General features: G+C 41.0%; 1 protein-coding gene across 1 annotated transcript in view; it reads left to right on the top strand.

Moving 5' to 3' along the window:
* Positions 1–26,231, top strand: part of ADAM22 (ADAM metallopeptidase domain 22) — a 135,316-nt gene extending 109,085 nt beyond the window's left edge. Inside the window, exons 21-33 of the mRNA XM_086467129.1 lie at positions 289–394; positions 1,426–1,542; positions 2,248–2,416; positions 3,303–3,411; positions 4,395–4,485; positions 5,800–5,817; positions 8,661–8,855; positions 11,694–11,794; positions 12,366–12,432; positions 15,559–15,669; positions 17,792–17,878; positions 25,403–25,526; positions 26,211–26,231. Of these exons, the coding sequence (XP_086323255.1) occupies positions 289–394; positions 1,426–1,542; positions 2,248–2,416; positions 3,303–3,411; positions 4,395–4,485; positions 5,800–5,817; positions 8,661–8,855; positions 11,694–11,794; positions 12,366–12,432; positions 15,559–15,669; positions 17,792–17,878; positions 25,403–25,526; positions 26,211–26,231 (1,316 nt within the window). The remainder of the gene's footprint in view (positions 1–288; positions 395–1,425; positions 1,543–2,247; positions 2,417–3,302; positions 3,412–4,394; positions 4,486–5,799; positions 5,818–8,660; positions 8,856–11,693; positions 11,795–12,365; positions 12,433–15,558; positions 15,670–17,791; positions 17,879–25,402; positions 25,527–26,210) is intronic.
* Positions 26,232–26,959: the final 728 nt, after the last annotated feature.

Below are 26,959 nucleotides of genomic sequence, written 5' to 3'. Positions count from 1 at the left end.
CCTAGGGAGCCTATACTCATATTTGTTGATTTCTTTCACTGGCTTCTGGACATTTTGGACCGATGAACCCTGGTCAATCTGATCAAAATCTTAAAACAGTCCTATGGTACCAACATAAAACTATTCATTGAGAACACTGGGCAGAGTTTCGCAGGCCACCTGCAGACCATTGGTACTGCAGTGTACAGATTGGGAAGCTCTGCTTGCTTTGATTTGGCATCGTCATTTCCCAGGACCTGGCTTTTCAAAGTCTTCATCATCTTAGAAGAGATATGTTTCTGTTTTTAGAAGTGACAGCTGCTGACAGGTACTGCTATGAGAAGCTGAATATTGAAGGGACTGAGAAAGGGAACTGTGGAAGAGACAAAGATTCTTGGATACAGTGCAATAAACAGTAAGTTGATCCATTTAGAAGACAACTGGTATAAGATTTTTGCTCCTGATGTAGTTCTTTAGCTGGCATGAAGAGGCTCAAGAAGCCTCTGTACAAAACAGATTTCTCCTGGATGCCTTCTGCAGACCTGAGTGCAGGAAACTGGAGGGAGAGGAGTGTTGAGAGGAGATGATCTCTGACAAGAGAGTACCGTCTGAGCTTTGGGAGCACTTGGACCAAAGGTGGTCCTGGTACTCTTGGTGAGGCTTAGCAGTGCAGAGGAGAGCAGCCTGTGGTCTCTGTGGTGGTCACCTTTTATGCTGTGCCATTGCATTGCTAACTTGGGTTCAGTTTTCATCCTATTGTAACCCTCCACAACTTTTCCTGCAAGTTGCTGCCTAAACCTCTGTTTGTTTGTGAACCTTTTGCCAGTCCTCCTCAAACTGTACTCTGGTGTTTCAGATGAGTTCTCTGTTCTGTCATTGAATTCTAGTCCTACTTACAGATGAACTAATGTCCTTTCCCACCTTTCTGTGCAGATTTGATAACCTTACTTTTGTTCCACTGCAAATTCACAAGTAAAAAATATTCAGTAATATGGGAGAGGCCAGATAGCGTACAGATCTCCACACACAAGTTATAAAGTCCCTTCAACAGTTGAATTAAACTTGATGTCTCTAGTTCCCTTTCAAGTGTCATATGAGAGTTTGTTTAAAGCCAGTATCTACTGCTTCTCCTCTACAGACCAGTTACTGTATCTTAATAGAGTATTAAATCAATTTGATGTGGTTTGTTCTTGACAGCTCCCTGCTTGCTGTTACTCAGAGCATTTTTGATAATGCATCTTAAAAAAGACTCTTTTCCCAGTCTAAGCTCTGAGGAGAATAATTTTCTAGGGAAACAGGACATTATTTATGGGAGTTACTGTCAGTGGGAGAAAAGCAAGGAATAACAAACATGTTACAAAGCAAGTGAAGAAAAACACATTTTTTGATCATCCCTTTTCATTGAATTTTCTTTTCAGTGAGTATCTTTTTATTTTGTCATTGTAGGGATGTGCTTTGTGGGTACCTTCTGTGCTCCAATATATCCAGTGTGCCTAGACTTGGAGAACTTGATGGTGAAATCACATCGTCAGTCTTGCAGTTTGGAAAAGTCTACAATTGCAGGTAATTGGAAATCCTGAAATAGAACAGAGACAATGAATATCCATCTTGCATGGATAAGCAGCTTTCTCATTCCTAAGTGTAGAACAGCTGTTTCCATTAAATTTTCTTTTCCTATTAGCACATAACCATTATTCTAGCTCAACCTTTGTTAAGCTTCAGGAACTTGACAGCACATGGGGAGTGCAGCTGTTTTGCAGTCCCCTCTGTGTAGTAGTTAATTTTGCCTGTAGAGACATAATGCTCTTCTCTGGCCTCTTGATTTTACGTTCTTTAGTGTTTATGAAGTACTTAATGTACTCAAAATGCTTAGACATGTGCCTGTACTGCCAAAGCTAACTGGCAGCTTAATACATGCCATATGTTAGCTGAATCCCCATTATAGACCTGGTGTGTTCTTATAGCTTAACATGGCTGTAAGATGAAACAGAGTCCTACACAAGTAAACTCAATGTTTTATCCACCACTAGCTCTTACACAGGAAAAATGTTCTTTGTTTTCACCATTATATTTGTTTGATATAGATATACGTTTCGGTTTGTTTCACGTTAGGGCTATTGAGATAAATAAGCCAATGCTTGCTCTTTCCTGGTCCTGGGCGTTGTATAATGCAGATGGAAATGAAGGCAGCAGCCTGGAGCCCAGTTTCCCTAGCAGTCCCATCTAATCACAGCACAAGTTTCCAGGATCCTCTTGGTTGTCTTGCAGTGGTGGCCATGTGAAGCTAGATGAGGAGACGGACCTGGGCTATGTGGAAAACGGGACGCCGTGCGGGCCGAACATGGTGTGTCTTGACCATCGCTGCCTCCCCACTGAGGCCTTTAACTTCAGTACCTGCCCAGGCACCACAGACAGCCAAATTTGTTCAGGACACGGGGTATGTTCTTGTACACTTTAATCCTTTTTTCTCTTTTTGCTGAGTATCTGGTGTTGCGCAATGTACTAGCTAGACCTTGCAGGAAGCCAGCAGTGAGACTAGAAGTCTTTATGCTGGAGAAGCTTTTATAAAGGAAAGGGGGAGGAGGCACGTAAATAAACATAATGCATACCAGACAAGGCATATTAAACAGTGAGTCACAGTAAGTATGTGTTAGTTTAGCAAAAAATTTATCAAGCAATTCTTTTGCTGTCACTGCTGCTGACTTGATTGGTATTTCCTCAGGCAACATAGTGGAGAATATAAAGGTCTAAGAATTGAGAAACTTGGGCCTCTCTTCTTCCAAATGCTGTTTAATTCTCTCTGTACTGTGTCAACAGCCAAGAAGGTTCATAAAGTTGTAGGATTTTGTTGGCTGAGAGTTATTTTGCTCTAGAGAAGAGGGCAGTGAGCCAGCTCTTGGCTGGTGCCAGCTTCTCTGCTCAGTGCACCGCCTGTGGCTTTTCCACGGCCCTGGTGAGTCCCTTTGACCCTCACACAGTTTGAAACAGTGTCCAGGTCCCTACGGCTGAGCTGAGATCAAAGGAGCTGTTCTTTCATGATGACTTTTGTCTTTTATACTGTGTTAAAACTCCTTTTTTTAATCCAAAATTAACTACTTCATCATAAAATAAAATCATTGTGGTTCAGGGTCTCCCAAGGCAACTATAAATGGCTCTATTAAAAATATAATACATTAAAAAATTAAATTTGCTGTATATTAAAAATGTCTTGCAAAATTTTGCAGGCAAAATCGGTGCTATATGACTGTACCTATACTGTAGGTAATAATTATGGGAATAGATTAATTTTATGATTTTGTTCTGAGCTACACTTTTGGCTGCAGGTTTGTAGCAATGAAATAAAGTGTGTCTGCGACCGATTCTGGGGAGGAGATGACTGCAATTCTCGTATCAAAGATGATATGTATTTTGATAAAGATGCCATGAATAAAGGTACGTTGTTTTAATTTTTACCAATAACTGGAAAAGCTTGGATTTGAGGAAGGTTCATTAAGCAAAACTAGATCTATTACTCTTTCAGTGAGCATACAACACGATGTGCCATTAGGAGTCTTGTTCCCTTCCTGCCCTTCCACAGCAGAAGCACTCAGTGTCTGCGAATGAGGTTGCAGACCTGGGGCTGGATGAGAGTGGTGCCGTTTACAAGCACTCAGTACACCTCTTGGGACTGGTACCAGTGTGTCTGGTTGTACCTTGCTTGTCCCAATCATCTGAGTGGCCTTACTAAGTATATTGACAGATTAGGACAAGCAAAAATTTTCTGGGACTTTTCATTTCCTGATCGAAAGGCAGTGTTACTTACATGACTGGCTTTTATTTGTAGAGTCAGTTTGTGATTATATGGCCTGTATGCAGAATGTTGGCACAGAAATTTTAGGATTTTACGTTTTTGAGTGAAAGTTTTTATTCATCTTTAGGCTTGCATACAAAAGAAAGATATATTGTGGAAAAACGAGGGTGTAAATGTTTTTCATTATAAATCCTTGTGAGGGGGGACAGTTTTACCATCTTCCAGAATGTCTCTTTTGGTTAGTTTATTCATCCATGGAAGCGATTTGAGCAAAGAAAAAATCAACCCACCAACCAAACAAGTCACTTTTCCAATGTAAGCATGTATTTTCCAGGCAGGTTATAAGGATGTAAGCTGCAGCAGTTTAATATTGATAACATTATATTGGCATACCCGGCACAATTTTCCCATGTAGCAAGTGTTCAGTTCAGGGAAATGGACACAAAGCTTGATTTACAAATAATCTTTTTATGTCTGTGCTGTACTTCAGGATTATATCACTGGTTTCAATTAATTAGCCTAGTGCACGTTGTCCAAGCAGGTTTTGGAAAGACAGTGCATTTACTGGTTTTGTATATTTTCCTCCTAAAACCTTGTATATTTTTCCCCTTTCTTGTGTTTCCAGGTGTTGTTAGCACAAATATAATAATAGGGGCTATTGCTGGCACCATTTTAGTGTTGGCTCTCGTTTTAGGAATAACTGGTTGGGGTTACAAGTAAGTAAATTGTGTTCTTCTTAATACAGTTAAAATATGTTTATTTCATCCGATAGCTGAATGTGTTATGAAAAGGACAATTCAAACACAATATAAAAAATCCAAATTGGATTATATTTATACAGTGACATTTTTATAATATTAGCATTTTTCAAGCAGTTCTTACATGTGTACATGGTTTTGAAGAGCTTGATCCAGATTTGAAATTTATTTCTTTAGTTATGTGTTTTCTTTTTTCGTAAACGATGAGATTATGATTTTACCGTATCTGGCAAAGGAAATACAAGAATATAGTGTGATTCAATTATAAATCTTTCCTAATGATGCAGTAAATTTAGCAAGATTAGCCTTCAGTCAGTAAAGCATTTAACCATAGGCTTCCTTAAACACGATGTTTTTATTCAGTCAGCTTAACCTGAAATTAATTCAGTCATGTTTTTCAGTAAGAGAGATCGATCTGTAATTTGCAAATCAGGTGCAAGTTCTCTCCTGGTGTAGAGCTGTCAGTGTTCCGCTCATTGAGAGACAAAATAGATTATTTTAGCCTGCCTAATCTTTTTCAGTTTTTCTCCTTTTGTGAATTTCTTCTAAAAAACAGAGGGGTTTCTCTTTTTTTCTTTTTTCTTTTTTTTTTTTTTTTTTTGCATGTATTAAAAAAAACCAAAACTGAAGGTACTTACTTTGTCACCTGTGTTTGGGTGAGACTGGCTTTTGAATTCCTCCATGGCTCCTTGGCATGCTTGGAGGGCAGGGCAGGTTCAGCTGCAGGCAGTGCTGTAGCTGGGACACAGCCCCAGCAGTTTCTTACACTGAGGCAGGCTGAGGGCAGCTCAAAATCACATAATGAAAGCAGCATTTAGAAAAAAGTGTGAAGATTAGGATAGTAAAAAGGTAGGTTACGTTGACTTGATATATCACCCTCAGCTTCTGGGAGTATCTGAAAATCTGGACTTCTATTTTGAGTGCAACTCCAAAAGTGAAGGGCTCATTTTGAGATCACATCTAGTCAGTGGGGTTAGTTTTTGGAGGTGGAGGGCCAGAGTGCACCTTTCACTAGCAGCTTCACAGCAAACAGACTTAAACTCATCATGAACTGCACCTCCAACTCAGCACTGACTTTAGCCATCAACATGAATACATTTTCCTTGTTTGTTCTGATTTACTATGTTTATGAGTGTGTTTATTTCAGAAGTGTTTTCTATAGAAATATTTTGAGCAAAATTTTCATTCTGCATACATTTTTTTTTTCCTTTTACTGACCATGTATACCTGCATACTGATAATCCTTTCTTTCTCTTCTTTTTGAATGGAAAGAAACTACAGAAGACAGAGGTATGTGATAAAAGTAATAGAATGTATATTGGATAGTTCTGAAAATAGCTTTTCTTCTCTCTTGTTCATTTACATGCTATAAAAAGTACAGGAAAATATAAGTAATTAATTACATTTTAAAGAATATTTGCTTGAATATATTAAATTGGTATTTATTCTATAAAGGCATTGCTTGAAATCCTGGTTTCACTGGACTCAGTAGCAACTATAATGTCTACTTCTGAGATAGACTATTTTATTTAGGAAAACAGGAGAATATATCCAATAAGAGAGAATGAAAATCTGCTGTTAGAGATGAAAGTGTTCTTGGGAGGCTGAGAATTGAATAATTAATATTAACATGATGTTCAGGAACCAGGAGACAAATCCATTCCTGGAGCTGCTTTATAGTTAAAAATACAATGCATTTAAATTGCTGTGCAAATGAAGAGCCCATTCCTTCCCACCGCCCTGCTCAATTGATTTGTAGCCAAAGCACAGTACTGTCTTCAACACAGGGCTGAGTTTTCACCCTTTCAGGCTTGTGGCCAAAACCCAAACTGTTCCTTGTGACTCAGGTTTGGCTCCTGGAAGACCAACTCCCTTTCATCAGTCATCTGCCTGGCAGAGCGGTCATCTGAGAAGGAGCTGGCTCCTTCCTCTCCTAGTTCCCCTCAAATAAGAGGGTTTCTCAATTTCTCCTGTTTTCTGCCTGTATCACCACCTCCTGGTCCAAGCTGCTGCGTTGTTTGTTGCTGATACCTGTTGTGCTTGTTCTCCACTCCCCCTGCCTGTGTAGTGCTTTCTCAGCCAGGCTTAATACTTGCAAAAAGCAGAAAAGCTTTGCCAAGTGCTGGTTGTGTACTATAAGGTTGGATAGGTTGCAGGAATGATAACAGGATAAAGGCAAAGCTGTCAAAGTCAAACCTTATGGAGAGGTGGGTGGGTAGTAACTGTCACCCGGCACAAGGAAGGTAGAATTTCAGGGTTTGGTGCATGCAACGTATCTATGAGCAGACTAACATGGCCATCAGGTCACTCAATTGTGGATGTTTCAGTGTTGGCCGAGGACAGAGCAGCCAGAACTTTGAAATACAGAAGGAGGTTGACCCATACATGTTTGTGTTGGAATATTAGCGAATCTAATTTTTTCATATTCCCTTATCTCCAGAAGTTAGTACATGGACAGAGAGCTGTGAGTATGCAGTCGATCTGCAGCTGTGTCTATGGACATGTACAGAGTGGAAACCAGCATAAGCTGAGGCTTTTGAAGATGATGGAGATATTTAGTAACTACATCTCCTTCGTGCAGAAAGTGACATTCTGTAGGCTGACTTCTAAATAGAACAAATTTGGTTATGTACAAGCAGTGTACGTAAATGGAAGAAATAGACATCCACTAATGTGTCCTTTTTTTTTTTAAATTGTTTACAATTAGTCCTTAAATAAAGATGAAAACAAGCCATTGAGGTATTTTTGAGCATTACACACAGAATGATATTTGGTAATACTAAGCAACTGAAACTACTAAAGTGAAAATAATAAAAAGAGCAAATTAGCATGGATTCTGCCAGCTAGGACAGTGTGCCTTAAAGGGCACAGCTACGTGGGAGAAGTCATTTCTGATGGGGTAGTGAGAGGAGAGTTTGCTGGAGGAGCCCTGGGGAGCAGAGCCGCCCGCACTGACTCCACTCTGAACACACCGATGTCCTGGCTGAGGAATGGGACAAGAACCAAGACTCAAGAGATGCTAGAAGAAATAGTGGGGAAGTGCTGTGTTACATGGGTGATTTATGTGCCATATAATTATGTATTTTAAATACTTCAGGAGCATTAGAAATTCAAATATGGAATGAAGACAGCCCAGATCAGTTCTGTAGTTGGACCCAATTTGAACGTGAATCAACCTTCTGATAAATGTGCATCTTAGTAGGAGTAGACTGAAGCAAAAAGGCCTTGTAAAGTGCAAGGCTGAGTAGATAACTCAGTTGCTGGCATTGTGACGCAGCCAACTTTCAAAGTACGTACTTGTACTAGGGAGGATTTGTCAACTTGATGGAACTGTAACTGGAATATTTCCACAGCAGTTTTTCTGCTGGCAATGAATTCACCACCTGTAAAAAAAAGTTGCTTGACTTGATTAGGACTTTCTAATGCATAGATAGATTTATGCACCAAAACCGAGCTTCTAGTACTGGAAAAGGGCAAACAGTTTTCAGATGGCATTGTTTTTCTGTGTCTTGGCAGATTGAGTCTATTGTGGTAATTGGGAGTAGTTGAGAACCTCTGACATGGGCACTAGGTCCCCTGCAGAAGGGAATATTTAACAAACTTGAGGGTTTTCTCCACCTGAGATTTAAACAACTTGATAGGATGCTATTCTTGAATTTAGTAATGATCACAAAAATGAAATGGAAAGCATCTATCTCAGAAGGAAAAAAGCATTCCCTTTCCTGAATCACTCACTTTTTGATCCAGGCATGCATTCGGCTCGGGCTGCAGCATTTGTACTGCGCCTGGGGATGCTTTTCACAACCAGAGCGATGCGCCATTTGAAATGTCTGAACTTGGTTATCCAATATCTCAGGAACCATAAAGTATTCACTTTGAAAACTACGATGAGAGTTCATCAGTGAAATGTTCATTGTTTTCCCCTACCAAAATCACATAATCCACTTTTCTGCACATCAGAAGTATGCGAGAGTTACGTCTCAGAAGGCCGAATTATTTATTAATAGGTTTATTGTGTGTGGTTAACAGTTTCCTCAAGGACCACTAGCCTTTTAAACTAATATTTGTGCATGTTTGTGTGTGTGCTGGTGCCTGTCATGTTTTCTGACTCTACAATGTTTATTATACTTTAGACAAATACCCCAGGGCGATTATGTAAAAAAGCCTGGAGAGGCCGACTCTTTTTATAGCGACATGCCTCCTGGAGTCAGCACAAACTCTGCATCTAGTTCTAAGAAGAGGTCTGCTTTTCTGTCGCATTTTCAGATTTCTACCTGTTCCATCACCCATTATTCCATTAGTCAGAACATTTCATTGTTTTGCAGCAGGTTTGATTCTTTCTTCTTTCTTTGTGGAATGTTTGAAATAGCATCCTTTGTGCTTTGATTACTGATTTTTCTTACATGCCTTGAGCTGCTAATTACTACAAATAGGCTGTAATAAACAAGTTTTCTATTGTAAACCAGTTTTCGGTTAATCAAATTTTCATCGTCTCCCTGCTTGAGAATTGTTTTGAAGTAGACTGTGACTGCTGGCTCAAAAAAGAAAAAAAAACAAAAAAACCCAAAAAAACCCCACAATTTTTTAAATCATGGTCATGTAATCAAAGAAAAGGAACATTGTCTTACTTCAATAATAGTTATAACATGAACTGTTCAATATAAATGTTATTTTTATATCTTTATTTGTCAGTGTCATTAATTGGCTGAGTTGACCTAGACTTCTGGGTAATATTCTTGCTGTCTCACATTAAAGATGATAGTTCTTGTGTTTTATTCCACTTACTAGACTAGTATGCTAAATGGTCAGCAAGTGTTATCTTGGAAAATAATTCTGCAAAGACTTTCTGTAGTTCTGTGCTTGCTATTATGAGTAACCAAGGGAGGCGTTAGATTTTGCTCTTGATCAGATTTCACTAATTGTTTCAGTTACTTGAAAAACCCACCAACATTTTGAAATGGAAAATTAATTGAAAAGCATTGAGAGCAATTTGTAATTGCTAAAGTCACTAGGTCATGATGCTCAGTGTCCCTCTGCAGTTAGAGATCCTTTAGTTATGAAGATCTCCAGTGAGAGATTTAAGAATTAAAACAATTTAAAGAAGCACTGTGTTGTAGGAGGAGGAGAAGACAGTCCTGAACTGCTTTATAGGAAAACTGCAATTCTCAATTCTTGTCTTGCTGAGCAGTCTGTAACTGTGCAGTTGATGAAGCCATTTTCTTTGTTGTTATTTCAAAGGAAGTTAAGAGAAATGTATGGAAGGGATACATCTGCAGTGACACTTGCTATTTGGGTATAGCACCTTGATCCTATATGCAACTTCATTCAGTCTGTTCTAATAAATATATTATCACAAAAACTGTAGTAGTAATTAATTAATGGTTTCTAATTTTTAAATGCAGCTTTTTAGATGTGTGAGTAGATAATTTTTTTTTTTCAGGGAGCAAGTGTTAATCTTGAATGATGCATTGTTTCTGTTGGAGAATCTTTTCTCAATTGGATAAAATTTTGAAAAAAGTCTTGGGAAAGCAAGTTTTCATAGCTTTGTGTATGCAGGTTCAAATACCAGTTAGGAAAAAAAGTTTATTTTTAAATGAATGTCATTTAATGCGTATATTCTTTCACTGAGTATCTGTGTTTCTTTTCATACGTCATTTCTTTCATGTGTCTCTGTTTATTATTTATTCTGAAAAGCTAATGATTTCTAAGGTCTGTCTGTACTAGAGAGTTTTGTTGTTCCCCATCACTAGTTCAGGTATATTGTGCCACTGTGAAGTCTGGAAAAGTAAGTGTGACAAATATTCCATTAACATTGTGATGGAGCTGACATAGTCCTTCCATTTGAATGCCCAGAGTGCTGTTTCCTGCCTTCCAAGCTGGTTTTGATTTGCTCTGTGTGCAGGTATGGATGACATCTCTTGGGAGATGTTGGAGTGACTGGGCTGTTAGCTGCCTGGGCTTCTCCATGCTGGAAAGCACTATGAAGTGTTAGTTGGTACTCAGAGAGTGTTTAAGGATTAAGACATAACTTTATGATGACTCTTGCTATTACAAAATAGCAAACACCAAAACCAGTATACAGCAAGAAATTCCTGAACCTGAAAATAGATCTTTAGGACAAGAAAATGATACAAAAACTCAATGCTGTAATTAAGTTTGAATCAATGAAACCCTGGGCTTACTTCAGTGTGGCTGTGGTTAGCCTGGTCTTCTGGAAACTGAAGACCACCTCTCAGATGCCTGCTCTCCAAGGAAAGCAGAGACAGAAAAATGCAAGAGTATCCAGACTTAGAAACTGCAGAAATAATTCCATTAAGCAAAACTTCTTTGTAATAAATAAGCCATCTCTTCTGACCATTTTCCAACTTCCTCTTGTTTTCTTCTCATTTGGAAATAACTGTAGATCTCATGGCAAACAGCAGAGTGGCAGCTCTAGTTCAACAGGAAGGAGCCTGGTGCAAAACCCCATGTGTTGGACATCACTACACATATCTCTAGCTCTTAGAGGGAATACAAGAGGGAAGAAAAACTTCAGTTTGCTCCCAGCACCTAGATATAAAGACTGTTTTTTCTCTGAGTTTAGCATTAGAAGTATAATCTGCAGTGACCGGCTGAGAAAATATAATAAAAATTCAAAATTAGCAAAAATGAGGGAGAGTTACCCCTCCAGTGGAGCTACCAGCTGTGGGTGGGAGGATGCTTGTCACAGACCCCTGGCCCCCCAAAACTGGTAGCAGTGGGGTGAGAGAAGCAGTCTAGGCTTTCCTGCAGCAGCATGAGGAGGGAGCAGGCAGCTTGCAGGCAGGATGTGCTTGATAGTTATGGAAAAGCCTTGAGAAAGCAGTTATGGAAGAGCATCTTCCAGCTAAGAACTGGGGCAGAGCTGCAATCTGGTGGGTGCTGGTGTGTGTGCTTTCTACAGCACACGTGCAGGAGGGCAGTGCTGAAGCCTGGCTCTTGAACGTGGGCATAGCAAACTGCTGCAGGGATGGCTGCAAAGCGTAACTGCAGGGTTTAACCAGAAATCTTGGATGCTCTGCTAGTGCAGACAGACCTTAGGCTGTGTTATGTCACTGGCCTCGGGAATGTGACTCTGAACAGCTGAGCTAATGTTGATGTGAGACAGTCCACTTAACAATAACCACATCCGAGCCCTCCTCTTCCAGGTCAAATGGATTATCTCATTCCTGGAGTGAAAGGATCCCAGACACAAAACATATTTCAGACGTTTGTGAAAATGGGAGGCCTAGGAGTAATTCTTGGCAAGGTAAGTGTGAACAGCTGTGTGGCCACAGTGGAAACCAGCCTCTGGGCTGTTGCTGCTCTGCTGAAAGTTTAGCTGATCTTAGGGCTGCAGCATGACTCCTTAAAATTGTGCTAATTGTTAATAGCTTGGAACGGGGATTTAGCAGCACCCTACACTAGGTGCATTTTTTACACAATGCTTCATTACATAAAAATGATGTTTAATTTCTCCCATTCCTCTAGTGTGAGCTAACATGGAAAAGAGGAAAAGTCTATTCGGTCTTGCCAGCTTCTGTGATTTTTATCAAGAGTGGTTAGTGTTTTTCTTGAAGTGTAGCGATTTTCTCAAATGAAATTAAGGAGTGTTTTGCTCTGCACAGTTGCAGCAAAAAGTAGAGAAAGATCACCTAAGTGTAAAGTTTAGCTGGTCTGAGGTAAATCAAGAAGGACTGACCTGTGACTTTTAAATGGTTAAAGCTAATGAGGTAAAAACACTTCTGCTTGCGATGCAAAAAGAATATACGCATTGGCATGGGATGCAGGTGAGTTTCAAGTTGTTTTACTGTCTGTCTTTATCCTTCGATTTCTTTCAGGTAATGTAGGAGGAAACAGAAAGAAAATCAGAGGCAAAAGATTTAGGCCACGATCTAATTCAACTGAGTAAGTCTGAACTTACAAAAGCAAAGCCAAAAAGTACAGTTTTCATACTTGTGTTTTGTAGATAGAGATTAAGAGTACTGAAAAGTAGCTGCATTTTTGCTCTGTGGCCCATTCTGATTGCTGACTGATGACTGATAATCTGGTAAATGGTTTGGCTAATGTATTTCAACCTTTTTTTTTGTGTTTTCTTTAAAAATTAACTATCAATTTTCTTTTTTATGTAGGCTTCCTCACAGTCGTTCCCATAGCAATTCCAAATGATGGTGGCAGCCTGCACCATCACTACAGGCTTTTGTCTACAGTACACTGCCATTGCTGAGTGTATCCTGGTTCAATACTGAATTTCTGATAACCTGTTTCCTACCCTTGTCTTCACCTTGGTTTGGGCCATTGCAGAGTTAGAGATCTGTATCTCTGCGTACCTGTCTGGAGGTTTTAGGAGAGGTATCTGTCTGCTTTGAGAGTACCCTGAAGTGTTTATCATCATAAGCCTGAAACAGCCAGTCTTGAGTAAGCCCTGCAATAAATGGGTGATGAGAGTCCTTACCAAGTGACTGATCCCCAGAACTTTCCAGTATGGCTTAGAGTTGCTTTCTTATTTATTTATTGGTAACATATACTGAAAAGCCCATGTATGCAGTGCTCCCCATAGGGAAAGAACCTTTCTCATGTACTTAAGCCTGCTGGTTCAGGCTCCTGTCGTGATTAAATGGTGGGTGAATGGCTGGAAACATAATCTCTGGGCTTGCCAAGCACTGGCCTGCTCTTACAGCACTTAGGCCACATGGGAATGGCCCCATCTTTGACCATGGTGGTGATGATAATGCCCTTTTCCTGTATCATTAGCACTAACTTTGCATCTCTGTGGGCAAATGGGCTTTATACCAACCCTGCTGGCAACTAATAATGCTAACTCCTCTCTGGGCCCTGCTTTGTTTGGTTTGGGGGTTTTGAGTTTGTTCTGAACGTTTTCTTCCACCTGCAGTGCACTGTCTTGAGGTGAGTAGGCTCAGAAAGGTTCATAGAGAAGACCCTCTGTTACAAGTTACAGAAGTAATAGTTTGATGCACATTGCAATTATAACATTGCATGGTCAAAATGGCAATGTGGAACCAGAAATTTTAGCCCTAAATCCCTTGGAGGAGTTTATCTGTCAAGTGCCCCTGTGCTCTTGGTCTTTGTGCCAATAAACTCTTACTGAAACGTTATTTTAAGCATTTTCTTTTCTCCTTGCATGAGACAGTTTGATAAAAGCAAAATTAGTCTGACAAAACTGCCAAGAATACATTGAGATTGCACATTCTTCTTTAGAAACTTGTCCTGCGATTTCCTTCATTTTCCAATTGTATTTCTTAAACAAAGTTTGTTTTTTTTTTTTTAAAAAAAAGTTTAAATTAATGATACCATTATTCTATCATTCAACAGAGGTGTACACTGGGACTGAATTGGTCTATAAAGAATGAAACCAGATCAGCTCTTTTTAGCCTAGAGTGAACGTAACTGCATGGGAAGATTATTGTTTTCAGTAAAAGTAAAAAACCCTATGGACATATTTTTTCCTCTGTGCTGTTCAGCTGGTATATTATACATTTGCTCTGAGATCTTTGGAGCACTAAATAAGTGGCTAGACAGAGAGAGTGTGAGTTGGAAATCTTTTTCTCTGTAATTTTTCTCTTTTAAAGGTGCCCCTGAATTTCCACCTAATTCTCTGCTTTCCTTCTTGCTGCTCGTTACGGTCTCTCAACCCAGCAGCAGCCCTGGTGCTAGAGGGAGGAGGCTTGGACTTCTCAAGGGCTCTGCAGCAGCCTGTTAGGGATGAAGTACAGTGTGTGTGTTCGTGGGAGAGGCCTGCTGGGCAGGAAAATGCTCTTTCTCCAGATGGGGTCTATCCTGGACTGCATGGGACCACATGGCTTGTCTGAGTGTCCTTGGCAAGCATGTCACCCCTGGAGAGAGAGCTCCCACTGAATGATCAATGTGCTCTGTCAGTTCGGTGAGGAACAGAGAGACTTGCCAAGGGCACACAGCAGCTCTGGTTAGAGAGATAACTTCTTTGCAAGCAGAGAAAACTGACTGAGAATGATCTAACCATGGCCAACATTTACTCATTTAGGAAGAAAAAAGCAATGCCAGCTGCTTTGAAGATGCCTCAGAATACATGGAGGCTTTTTCCAGACAAATTTACCTTCTTACCTTCTCTGGGAAATATAGAAGAATATAGAAATCTGTTCTGAAATGGTGGGTGGCATTTGGAAAGTCCACCTGTGTGGCCCGTGGGAGTCCAATGAGGTGTAGTTGTTGAGATGGAAAAAAATGGGTAACACTACTGGTTTCCTGTTAGTAGTAGAGACAGTGTAGTTGCACACTAGAAAATGGGGCTCATTCGTGCTACACCTTGTGCAGAATTCAATTTATTTTCTAAGCAGGTGTGTACTAGTAACACACGCATGAGTCTGCAGTAACTGCACATTATGCATAAGGGTGTTTTTGTATACAGCCAAGTACTGGATAGAGACTTGTGCCATTAATCATTTAAGCAGAATTTCTTGAGCACTGAGCAAGGTTTGGGCTCTGCAGCCCTCACGAGCAGCACTGACTACAGGAGGGTTGCAAGCACATGGAGCAGTTCCTGAAAAATGTACTGCTTGCACCTTTGTGCGGCCCCTTGTACCTAATGGACACGTAAACAAAGCTTCTGCTAAGGGTATAGCTCTACGGAGACTGCTGAAGCTCTTTGGGGACGTTTTAAACTGTTTCTAGATGTTTTAAACCAAAATTTGTGTTCTTTACTAATGGTAGATGGTTCAGTTCACACGGAATGCCAACAGCCCAAATGTTTCTGCATCTTTTTTCAGAAATAGGGTTAATGTGAAATGGCCTGATAAAACAAGTTTTCTATTAAAAGCAATTTGACTTATCCAGGGATGATAATGAGAGTTTTCTGAATAAGCTGACTGTTTAATTGGGAGCTTGTGTTAAAACAGGTCCCAGGGAACGTGCATTTTGCCAAATAGCGACCTTTGTTAATTTGCACTGCTTTTCCTATAAGCCTTTGTCTTCCTCGTTGTTATAACTGATACAAACATCTTTGGCTTAGACTTTCTATTATATATTGTCTTTTTGCAGCAGGGTAACCCATGCATCTGAGCCTGGGCTTTCTCTCGCCCACCAAATCCCGGCCCAAGGCATAAGCCCAGGGGGTTCTGACCACCCCCAAACAGGGAGTCGGGATCACAGGTCAGTCTCGCCTGCCCCTGCGTTCTGGGCTGCCGTTTTATCCCCTGAAAAGTCCCTTCCCTCAGTATACAATAGTTTCATGGTGGCAAAACACCGTGACTGCTTGGAGGTGCTCCTGCTGATGCAGCGCTAGCTAACCTTCCTCCTCACCAGCCTGAGGAGTACCAGTACTCTTGAGCCCAGGTCTTTTGCCTTGTTGCATGTTGCGCTACAAGCCAAATCGAGCTGTTGGTTCTAGCTGTAGGCTTATGTGTAAGGACACCTGTGTTTTAAAGTGGAATTTCTCACTCAAAGAAAATGTGGATTCTGGCCATCGCTAATGAAAGTGTGGCCAGGAAGATCAGCCTGAGAGCTTTCTAATGGTATCACGTAGTGGTCTGCAGTAACTCGAGTTTAACCTTTCTATAACAGATGAATTGAGGTGGTGAATGATGGTCTGTAACACAACCAGACCTAAGAAACCCTGCAACATTGTTGTGCAACAACTGCATGCTTTGATACCACATTACACTTTGTTTTCTAATACAGGAAGCCAGACTGGGAGTGTTTCATGGTTACCAAAAGACCCTTTCAAATGAAAAAACAAAAGTACTGCAGCGAGTACAAGAAAATGTGTAGTCGCACCTACAATTAGAGCTAAATCAGAAGTTTATTAGTTCCTGGTGATGCTGGCATCAGCCTGTTGTTTCACTTGTGGTTCATCTGTTGCTGCGCTACCACTTTTGACATTTTCTTTCTCTAAGAGCCCAAGCTGGAAAGCATAAAGCACTCCTGATTCCTGATAAATAAGCAAGCTGAGGAAGCTACTTAGAAGCATTTGTGGCTGAGGGCGAGTACTTTCTGAGAGCTGTGGCTGTGCTTGCGCGGGGTGGAGAGAAGTTCCAGAGCAAAAAAGGAGCAAAAGAAGTTGAAAAAGTGCTGCCGCTTTTGTCGTCAATGATGTGGTTTGAAATATGGTGGCCGTTGAACAACATGATCTGGCCCAACCTTTACTCACCTGAGCAATCCCTTGCAAGGTCTGTTCCCATGTATGAGATCATGGAGTCACTCTCATAAATAAGAGTGGCAAGAACTGGCCCAGAAATATCGAAAGTAACTTAAAAAGGAATTTTCTTTCCCTTTTTCCTTGGTTAGAGTTTGTTTCCTATTTCAGAGTGTGCTAGCCTCCATTATACAAAGGTGATGATCACAAACAATCATTAAGCTGTTGCCATTCTTACGCAACAAGAACAGACTTTAAGTTGGACCAGGCAGACTCCTGTTTCTACATTGCCCTTTTATTTTTTTTTTTAAGATGACAGTGGGGGAAGAATTTGCTAATCTTGTTATTGAGGGCTAAGAGAAATGAGTTACAAAAAAATTTTCTTCTTCCCCAGTAATATTACTGTCATATAATTAAACGCCATCTGTATTTCATAGTTTTTATGTAACTAACATGAGTATGCAGCTTAGTGTTTTTCCCAAAAAAAGTGTGGTTTTGGTATCAAGATTGCTTCTGTAAAATGTGAGATAACTCTGCAGCCCGCCCCCATTAAAGCTCCTTGTGGTTCTACCAAATTAAATGATCATTGAAAAATCAGAGGGTTATTTACACATAAGTGTAACAATTGCCACTGTAGTGGCAAACAGTGTGAGCCTTGTAATGCACTGAGGCTGAAATTCATTCCTGTAGAAAGGGCCAAGCCCAAGTTTCTGTGCTCATTTAGCTATTACCTTGCAATTTATTCTAGATGGGTGCAAATGTGTGTCTTCAACAAGTAAACTGCAAGATTGGAGCCAAAATGCCCCTTCATCCATATTCTGAGATCATGAGAGGAGTTCAACCCATGAGCTTAACGCTGGCCCTTGGCACAGGAGTGAATTTTATCCTTAGGATGTTAAATGAATGATGTATCCCAAAGTGTTTCCAGATTACTCAAACATATGAGTCTTGTCGTAGGTCAGATTTTCTCATGCAGTTGTACACGTTGCCTAGTCCTCACCCAACATCCACACTGATTTATTTGCCATATTCACTTGCATTTTGGGGATGAAGACATCCTTGCTAAGCTTGTGCTGTGTGTTCTCAGATTTTCTATTCTTGTTTTTCTGCTTTCTCTGTTCCTTCCATTGCTTTCTGCAGGTATTTAAACCCATGGTTCAAAAGAGAATATAATGTAGCTAAGTGGGTAGAAGATGTGAATAAAAACACTGAAGGACCATACTTTAGGTATTTTGTAAATTAATTCTATATAATTTTTAAGAGCTGTTCCAGCATATACAAATATCTTGGGACTCCTACCTTGTATAAATCAATACAAGTTACTGTAGGTGAGGGCCCCTCTTCTTTTGCTGCATTTTGATGTCTGTTTTTGGCTTCATGTGCAATTTACCATTCTTTTTTCTGAATGTTGTAATGAAGCCACTGGAAAGGATGTGTGTAGTGCATGCGTTCCCACCATCATCTATAGCTTGTAGTAGCTTTCTCATCATTTTATGCCAAGTAGTGTTTTATGGGCATGAGACATATTTATCACTAATAAAGTAGTATTAACTTAAATAGAATGTAATTTACTGAAGCAAGTGGTTTCATAACACATTGACTCTACCCACTGTCTTATATAGTGCATACTAAAATTTAAATGAAAAAAGAATAAAAAGTAGTGGTATTTTACCCTCAGCCTACAATGAAATAATTTATATATTGTAATTGGAAAACTAAATGAGAATATATGAGAATATACTCTGTGCTCTATTTATCAAACCACTAATGAATCTGTTACAAGTGAGTGTAGGGTTCAACCAAAAATGTCACTTGTTTTTGGAAGGGGAAAGCATGTATTATTTGATACATTCCAAGTTAAAGAAGCATGCACAAGGCTGGCCTCCCTGTTATACGTGAATCAGGAGACTGAGAACATTTTAGTACGTTCCCAAAAGACACAATCCTACAGCTGAGACAGAAGTTTGCATCAGCTGAAAAAAATCAGCTAGCGTAGGAGAGAATGAAAGACAATTTGTGGCAAATGATATAAAACATGAAAGAAATCCATGAAGCTGTAGGCTGACGTACCAAAAGTGGAACAAGAATTATAGAAACACAAAAAGCAAGAATACAAAGCAAAATCTTTAGCTGAAACAGTGAAGGATGGTAAGAACGAGTAAGTAGAATCTTAATAATAATTTTGCTACACAAGTAGACCTAATAGTAGTGCAAAAGGGCAGAAACATTCACCCAATATGTGTAGTGTGTATTTGGGAAAAAATCCGTGATGGAGTTGTATCACAAGATGCTAATGAAACACTTCTATTCCAATAGTAACACTGGCAGATATTAAATAGTTGTTTTTAGAACTAAAAATGTCCCAAAGTCCTAAAAGAGCACAAAATTATCACTTTTTTTAAACCAATTGTGTTGGCTTTCAGGAACTCTTAAATCACTTTAAAACTCTTGAATCGGAGTAAGTGGTAGAAGGGCATTCCAATGAACAAATAGGGCGAATGAGGTAAATTTAAGCCTGCCAGTCCTGATCTTGGTCCTGAACAAGGAGTAAAAATCCCTGGCACAGGAATCCAAGGCTTACGGGAGGATGTTGTGATTGTGCCAGCCGGTATCAGGCAGGTCTCTGTGTTGGTGCTTGGACGTTCAGGCAGGGTGTATTGCGAGTCCATTAGTTTCACCATTGCTGGTTTTAGCATTGGGATACAGGGTCCAGTTCTGGTGTCTGCAGTTCAACATGTATGTTCAAGAACCAAGGAGGTTTAAGCCCTGAGAAACCTTAGAAGGGACTGTGGAGCCTCAAGCTGTTCAGTTTAATGGAGCAGCTGAATGCTTACCTTATCATAAAATCCATGTAGCTTCGTGTGGAGCAAAATCTCCGTGGGAAGCCCTTTAGACAAACAGACCAAGACTGACAGTGACTAAAAGTCAGTGGAAGGTGAAATTAGGCAAACTCACAATAGAAATGAGGTGTGTTTTTTATTAGCAAACCTTTTCCCACAAATACCCTCTTGACCTTTGTTCAGGCAAAGCCATCAGTCACACACCATAACCTAATCCCATAGCTGTCTCTCAGGATGTTTGTATCGGAAGCCCTGTGGCCACAGTAAACAAAGACATGGATGGAATATGAAGACAGCCCTAGTTTAAAATACGTTACTTTAAATGGTTTAGTTAAACAGGTTTAAATTCCTGTGTGGATACTCTTAATTTGGTTTTCATCTTTTGATATCAGTATATCTTGATTTAGTAACTAGATTAAATTGATGGGAGCATACCCCAGCCGTGAAGGGTTTCAACTGTTGCACTGCATGAGTCACATTTCTAACTGTATTTGAGATAAACCAAGCATTTTTTGCATATAGATGAGGACTAAGCTGACCTATGTGAGTTTTAAGGGCTGTATATGAGCAGAGATGAAATGTAAATTAAAAATTTTACACCATAGAGGCTTACTAATCATTGCCTGCAGCAGTAGCTTTAGAAATGAGAGAGAAACTAGAATGAATTTAGAAACCTGTACGTCCTAATTAATTGAGGTAACCATGGGGAAGTCATCTGCGGGCATGTTATGGAAGGCAAAGGATCAAATCTTTTCCTGGGATGAACTCAGGTGCAGTTTTGGTTAATCTGTCACAGACAGGAAAACTTCGTTGCTAAGAACAGTGTGTCTGAACATTGTATGGCTGGGGTTTGAGGCTGTGAAGTAATTCACGAACAAAACACACCTTGTTTGATGAACCAGAAAGGCTGAAGTGAGACTGTCTGGCTGATACTACATTTTAGGAATCATAGCCCAGGATAAGATATTTACACCAGATAATTAGCTGAGTAGTATTTTTATTGCTAATCTTTGGTCTGTCTTCTTTTGAAGACAGCCTGGAAGTAACACCGCTGTTTTGCTTGTCTCCCTGTAGTTTTAGGAATAAGGTTGCTGTTGCAGGTGGAGTTGAAGTAGAATTACAAAAAAGGACAAAAATGCTTACGACAATTCCTAGGAATGTTGCAGATTTTCAGAAAACAGAGATATTGGGTATCACAAAGACTTTTTCCATCAGGTTAAAAAAATCAGAATTCCTCTCTGTCACCTTGTATCCTAGTTATTAATTTTTTTTTTCTAGTCTACAAGTCTAATGGGTATTTCTATAAAATTACTTTTTATTAATGATAATAATAATAACAGTAGCTAGTGTCTCTAGTGCCTGGAAACTCCCAGCTGTGGGATTCCCTTCAGTAAGAAAATGAGATCTGTAAAGAAAAAGCTAATTTTCCTGATCAAAGTATAGACTAGATTTTAATTTTATGTGCTAGGCCATAGCTGCGTAACTCCAGCAATAAACCCAGGCAGGAAACCTTTCCCTGGTTTCAGCTATGCTGCAGGGTATGCTGTTTTACCAGTGTGACACTACTGCTTATTTTGTTACTGCCAATTACAGTGGCTACTGCACAGACTGACCTTATGAAACATGGTAAAGGATTACTCGAAATCCTCACTGAATCTTAGAAGATTCAGGAACCATGGTGGTATCAGAAAATAAACTGTCAGAATCCCTGAATGTGGCATTTCTGTAGGTAATTATAGCCAAAAGAGGACTGGAAGGCACCTACTGAAGCACTGAGCTGCCTCCATTTGATTTAATGCAAATATTTGTGGTAACTTAGATTCTATGGACATTGTTTAAATAGAAAAATAGTTTACAAAGAGAACAGGTTTTTTAGATGGAGACCCAGGACACGTACCCAGAAGGAAAGTGGCCATTGCATATCAGAAGGGCACTGGCAAGGGGCATGGAGGGCAGGAGACAACAGGCTATCATTTCCCTCCTGTTTTTAATGTGCTTTGGTGTTCTTGCTGTCTTCTTCCTCGATTTCTTCTTGGCTCCTCCTCAGCTGATCATTAGCCAGGGGTTGGCTCTGCTGCTCTGCCAGGTCCATTGCTCTGTCAGCATCCAGCTGAGGCCAGAGCCATGACCAACCATTAGCTCCCTGCTCTCGCTGAGGCACCTTTAGATGGTGCTTAAAGAAAAAAACAAACCACAACTTTTCCCCATTACAACCAAAGCATAATATTGTCCTTGTTGGCAGACAACGCAAAAAAATGCCTATTGACATCAGCAGGGTCAGGATTTCATGTTAAGAGTTAGGGAGTTCATTACAGCGTGTGAATGGCTGCTTCTGGGGCATTGCTGGGCAGCACGAAAGTGCTCAAGCCAGGGTCTTTGCCTCTTCTGCAGCCCCCCACAAGCCAAGCCTCCCCTCTGTGGCTGCGCTTTCTGAGGAAACTTGCTCACATCTGTGGTTTTTAAAAGGAACTGCATTTAAATATTAAAATGTTTAGCCTCATCAGTGTTTTTAGAAGACCCCACCTTCCTAACGTAGGATAATTTAGGCTGATGATGTCCTGTGAAGAGCTGAACCCATGGCAGCAAAGGTCAGGTTAGCCTGATAGTATCTACATTTGGGCTTGAAATGCTTTCACCAGGTTGAATGCTAATTAAATTTCATTAAATTATTTCAGTCTGCGAAACAGAATCAAGCAGAACTTATGAACAGTTCAGATCGGTTGGAGCCACCTGCCTTGAGTTCAGCTAAAATGACACTCAAAGTCATGAGATGTTTAGTTGTGTGACCAGGTGACACATTTAACACATCTCATGGGCCAATGCTCTCCCCGTGGAGGTGACGAGAAGGCAGAGCAGGTGGGAGGCTGGCTGCAGGAAAGTGCATGCAGATGTCCTCCCGCTCCCACGGGAATCACAGCATGGTCTCCCCAGTCTCTTAGTTTCAGTTTCCAAGACAGAAAGATGGCTGAAAACTGGCCACGACATCCTGCTTTCTGGTCAGAAATTTGAATTCTTGCAGCGCATTGAGGTGCATGGCTTCATTTGGGGCTGGCAGTAAAACCTCTGAATCTCTGTCATGGCGCGTACAGGGCAGAATGCAGTCCTAGTTTCTTGTATAAATTTCAGCTGGAAGCAACATTTGGCATGAAAGCTAATGGATTTGGTAGCAGGAGAACTAAAACACCAGTGAAAGCTAAATGGATCCTACCCTTGACCAAAACTGCCAAGTTTTGCCTACCTTTAACCCTCCAGCATTACCTGCAAGTGTCCCTGAATGCTGTCTCTCTTCCATCGTGTAAATGAGAAAGGTCATGTCTGCCTCTTTCTCATTTAAAGTATATGTAAATCTGGGATACACAGCACATACATGACTGCAGGGCGTAACCTGGGAGGTGATCAAACCACCTCAACCAACTATGCTTATCAGGCGAGAAGCATCATAAGATCTGTGAGCGTAAGCTTCACAGTGATAAGTTTTCACAGTCTCAGTAGATGGCACTGAAGATGACAAAAACCAGCACGTAACTGTGTAACAGAAAGAAGTGGTGAGGCCCCGTGAGGGGAGGGCAAGGTCCCTTCTGTAAGTGTGCAACTGCATTCTCCATGTATTTGACCGTAGCTTTGCACATGCAGGCGAGCAGCAATGTGCACATCAGTCAGGTGTGCAAACTGTAGGTGAGCAGGCAATGCGAGGGCAGGCTGAGAAGGAGGAAATGCAGTCAGCTACGCTGGAGGTCTGGGCTTCAAAATCTTTTGAAAAGGCAGCACTGCGTTTGAGTTATAGTGCAAAGCTGCCTGGCTGAAGGCTCAGTTAGGGATCCTGGTCAGAGGACCTGCTGTGTAGGGAAAATGTTCAAGGTGCCCCATCCTTGGAGGGTTATTGCTCCTTCCAGGATCACCCGCTCAGGTCGATGGACAGGTAGATTGGCCATGGCTTTCCCCCTCACCATGGGCTTCTCTTGTGGTGCCTAAAATAACCCATGGGAAGAGCCTGTGGTACGCAGGAGGCAATGTTGTGCCTGGTTGTGGCGGAAGGGATGGGAGATGCCTCCCTATTCTGCGTGCCAGCTCCTGGCTGTGGTGCCTATATAAACAGCTTTCTGATAGGGCTTGCCACGTCAGCTCTAGCATCCCCAGTTCCTTGCTTCTAATCTCGAGGAGCATTGTTATAAATTTAAATGTGAAGACTTTAAATTCTACTGCAGCTGTGGGGAAAAATTAACATAGGAAAACCTTGTTTTGTACTGCAGTAGCTGTTTGAAATTTTCTTCCTGAAAACATTCGTATATGTCCAGTTCATCTTAAGGGGTTGTCAAAGTGCACGTGCTGAAGATGTACTCTTCCATGTTTGGATAATTGTACCAACTGAAATCTTGAAAATGCTATTGAACGTAGAGGCTACCGCAGAGGCATTAGGGTGTCATGAGCCAGATTGGTGAGGCCTCACTGACTAATTGCCATTGGCACCTTGTTGCTCGGGCTGCCATCAGTCATTGTATGGGAGACCAGAGAGTGTGCAGCTGCAGGGAGCTGCAGGCACAACATGATACTCTAGTCCAGAATAAAAATAATTATTTAAAGGTAAATGAAGTTCATGTAGAGATACAAACCAGTTCCAAACACAAAAGGGTCCCTGCCTTGTTTGTAATCCTCTCTAGATGAAAGGACCTGATCCTGCAAATCCCCGAGTGGGGGATGTGGGGCTGTCTGCCAGGGCAGCCCCTGGGGCTCCTTGGTATCAGTGACAGTGCCCATCACTGGGGCTTACAGCTGCGCAACCGGCAGCCCCTACCTGCGTTTGAGGGGCTTGTAAGACCTGTCTGTATAAACCAAGGGAGACCTTCCCTCTTCAGGGATGTGTTCAGCTCAGAAGACAGTAGGAGGCAGCTCAGGGAGGGTCTGGGTGCTGTGCCTGCACTAGTGGAAGGCCTCCTTTGAAAAATGCCCTGTCTGCAAAACAGAACAAGAAGGCCAAGGTAGCTCAATTTTTCTACTTTGAGGCTTTTTTCCCCTGTTATTCTGCCCAATTTAGAGCCTGCTAGGAACCTCTCAAGTGGGAAAAGTGCAGAATCTCTAATCAGAAACAGAAGAGGTTTTCTTGGGTATAAAATTTCAGTCAATAATGTGCTGCTGCCTTATTGACATGAAAAGAATGCCTTTCATGTGATACAAACATTTATTACTTGCTCCTGTTTACTCTACTCACCTTGTACAGAAATGCTGATTGACATTGACTAATCAGTCCATTTTTGTATATTGTCATCAGACTCTTTCTTTGGCTGGAACAATATGCACTGTATGATGCTTGCATGTCTAATAGTTTGTTATTAGCACTTTGTATATGCCATTGTTACTTCACAACTAACAGTTCGGCCTCCAAGCGCATGCATTTGTGTAAATTAATGTGTTATAAAATAATAGATTTATTTGCTATGTTTGTATCCATGTAGGAGTTGTATAAGATATGCATAAAGACACTGATAATTGCCATTTAGTCACTGGCAGAAGGCATCCTTCAGTTTGTATTTACACAATCACTTTCTATTTTGGCTTCGTAATGCCATGTCTGTCTTTCAGTTCTGTATTTATTCAATTGCAGATTCGGTTTGTTAATTTTATGATGATTAATTACAGTACCATATAAACTAGAAATTTTTTGTTACGCAAGACAATTCTAGTAAGAAGTAGGAAATTTATTTTTTTTTCTACCAGTGTTCCTGAAAGCTATAAATACCTTTATTCATATCATGAAATTATTAGACTACTGATCAAACAACTTTATTGCCCCGATACTGAGCTAACAATAAGCTATATACTTGGTTCTGAACCAAGCTTCAGAGTAATGGCAGTTGCTGTTGCAGTGCTAGGACCCGAAGATATCACATTTATTTTGTGTGTTTCAACATCTCAGGACACTGTCTCCTGCAAAGTCCCCGTCTTCGTCCACTGGATCTATTGCTTCCAGCAGAAAATACCCTTACCCGATGCCACCACTGCCTGACGAGGAGAAAAAGGCCAACAGGCAAAGTGCCAGGGTACGTCTCTTTTTTCTCTCTGCGTTTCGTCAGTGACTTGATTTTCTGGTAGTTTTTCAAAAGGCAAGCATGGCAAATCACGCTTTGACTACCAGCGAGATCAGCGGTGGCATTTCCTTTGCACCCTTACCTCCAGAAGCTGCTGAAGGCTGAGTCTCCAGCAGCCATTATGGCAGCCTGGGTGGTGGCGTTTACAGATACCCGCTCAGGTTGCTCTGAAATCTTCTGGGAAGCCTGGGTTTTGCTAGTTTTCTTGTTGCAAGCTGGGTCTGTGCGAGGGGCAGCCCTCGGGCTGCGGAGGACGGGCAGCCCGGGAGCAGGCGGTGCACCTGGCTCTCCTCCCTCCCTGCTCCGGGGGCTGACACAGCCAGAACTCTCACTGGGGCCGAAAGAGAGCTACTTGCCAGCTTTATGGATGGGTAACAACATTCCATTAGGGGTGATGTGGAGGCCTTGCATCGGGCCCTTGCAGACCTGGAGGGACTGAGCCCCCCTGGCCCCCCAGGGTGAGCAGGACATGCAGTGGGTTGTGATGCTCCAGGTGGAGAGGTTGCCAGCCGCTCCCTTGGTGACCCAAGGGATATCGATGCAGTTCCCCCAACAAGCTTCTCACACCGTTTGGGTAACAGCCTGGTTTATCCTAGTGTCCAATGTGTGTTTGTGTTCCTTTTCCCCCCTCTCCAGCTATGGGAGACATCCATTTAGCTGCACTGTTTTCCTGGGGTGACATCTGAACTGTTTACTTCGAATTTTATAGAAACTCGGCATCGCTGAGTCACTGCACGTTCATCTGCTCTTCAGACAATTCAAAAGATCAACAGAGATGCCCGTGATCACAGTGAGAACCTCCTCTCATCTGGAAGGGAAAAAACCAGTCCTTTTTCTTTCTTTCTTTTTTGTTGACTAGTATTTTCTGGATTTGATGAACGACCAAAATCATAACAACTAACAGGGGATAATTAGCCAGGACATGACAAGGTTATTCTGCATGGTGACAGATACACTTACCTAGAATCCCACTGCAGTTTGCCAGGCCCACATAAGAGAGGTTTTTCTCTGGTTTATTGCAGTCCCCAGTCAGACCAGAGTGGAACCGGGAAAGTATCTCCCGGAGAGCCCAGCTGATGTAAACTTGTACGCTGTATGCATGAACCTTGTGTTCTTTACTTTCCACATGTAAGGAAATAAACAACATACTGTAGTAGAAATTAGCATGCAGGAGTAAGAAATATAGGAATTTTTTTTTGTGACAGGATTTCAAGCTTTGAAAGGCAAATATTTGACACAAACATCAAACAAACAAGGATTATATCTTTTTTTTTTACCTTACATGTTTGTAATCTCAGTATACAGATTGTATATATGTAAACATTTGATAATGTCAAAAATAGCTGTTATATACATAATTGTATTTTGCCAAATGCCTAAAGAAA

This window comes from Leptosomus discolor, chromosome 6 (assembly GCF_034619465.1).
Source record: "Leptosomus discolor isolate bLepDis1 chromosome 6, bLepDis1.hap2, whole genome shotgun sequence".
NCBI lineage: Eukaryota > Metazoa > Chordata > Aves > Leptosomiformes > Leptosomidae > Leptosomus > Leptosomus discolor.
The sequence above is the reverse complement of the archived record's forward strand: the minus strand, read 5'-3'. Positions and strand labels throughout refer to the sequence as shown.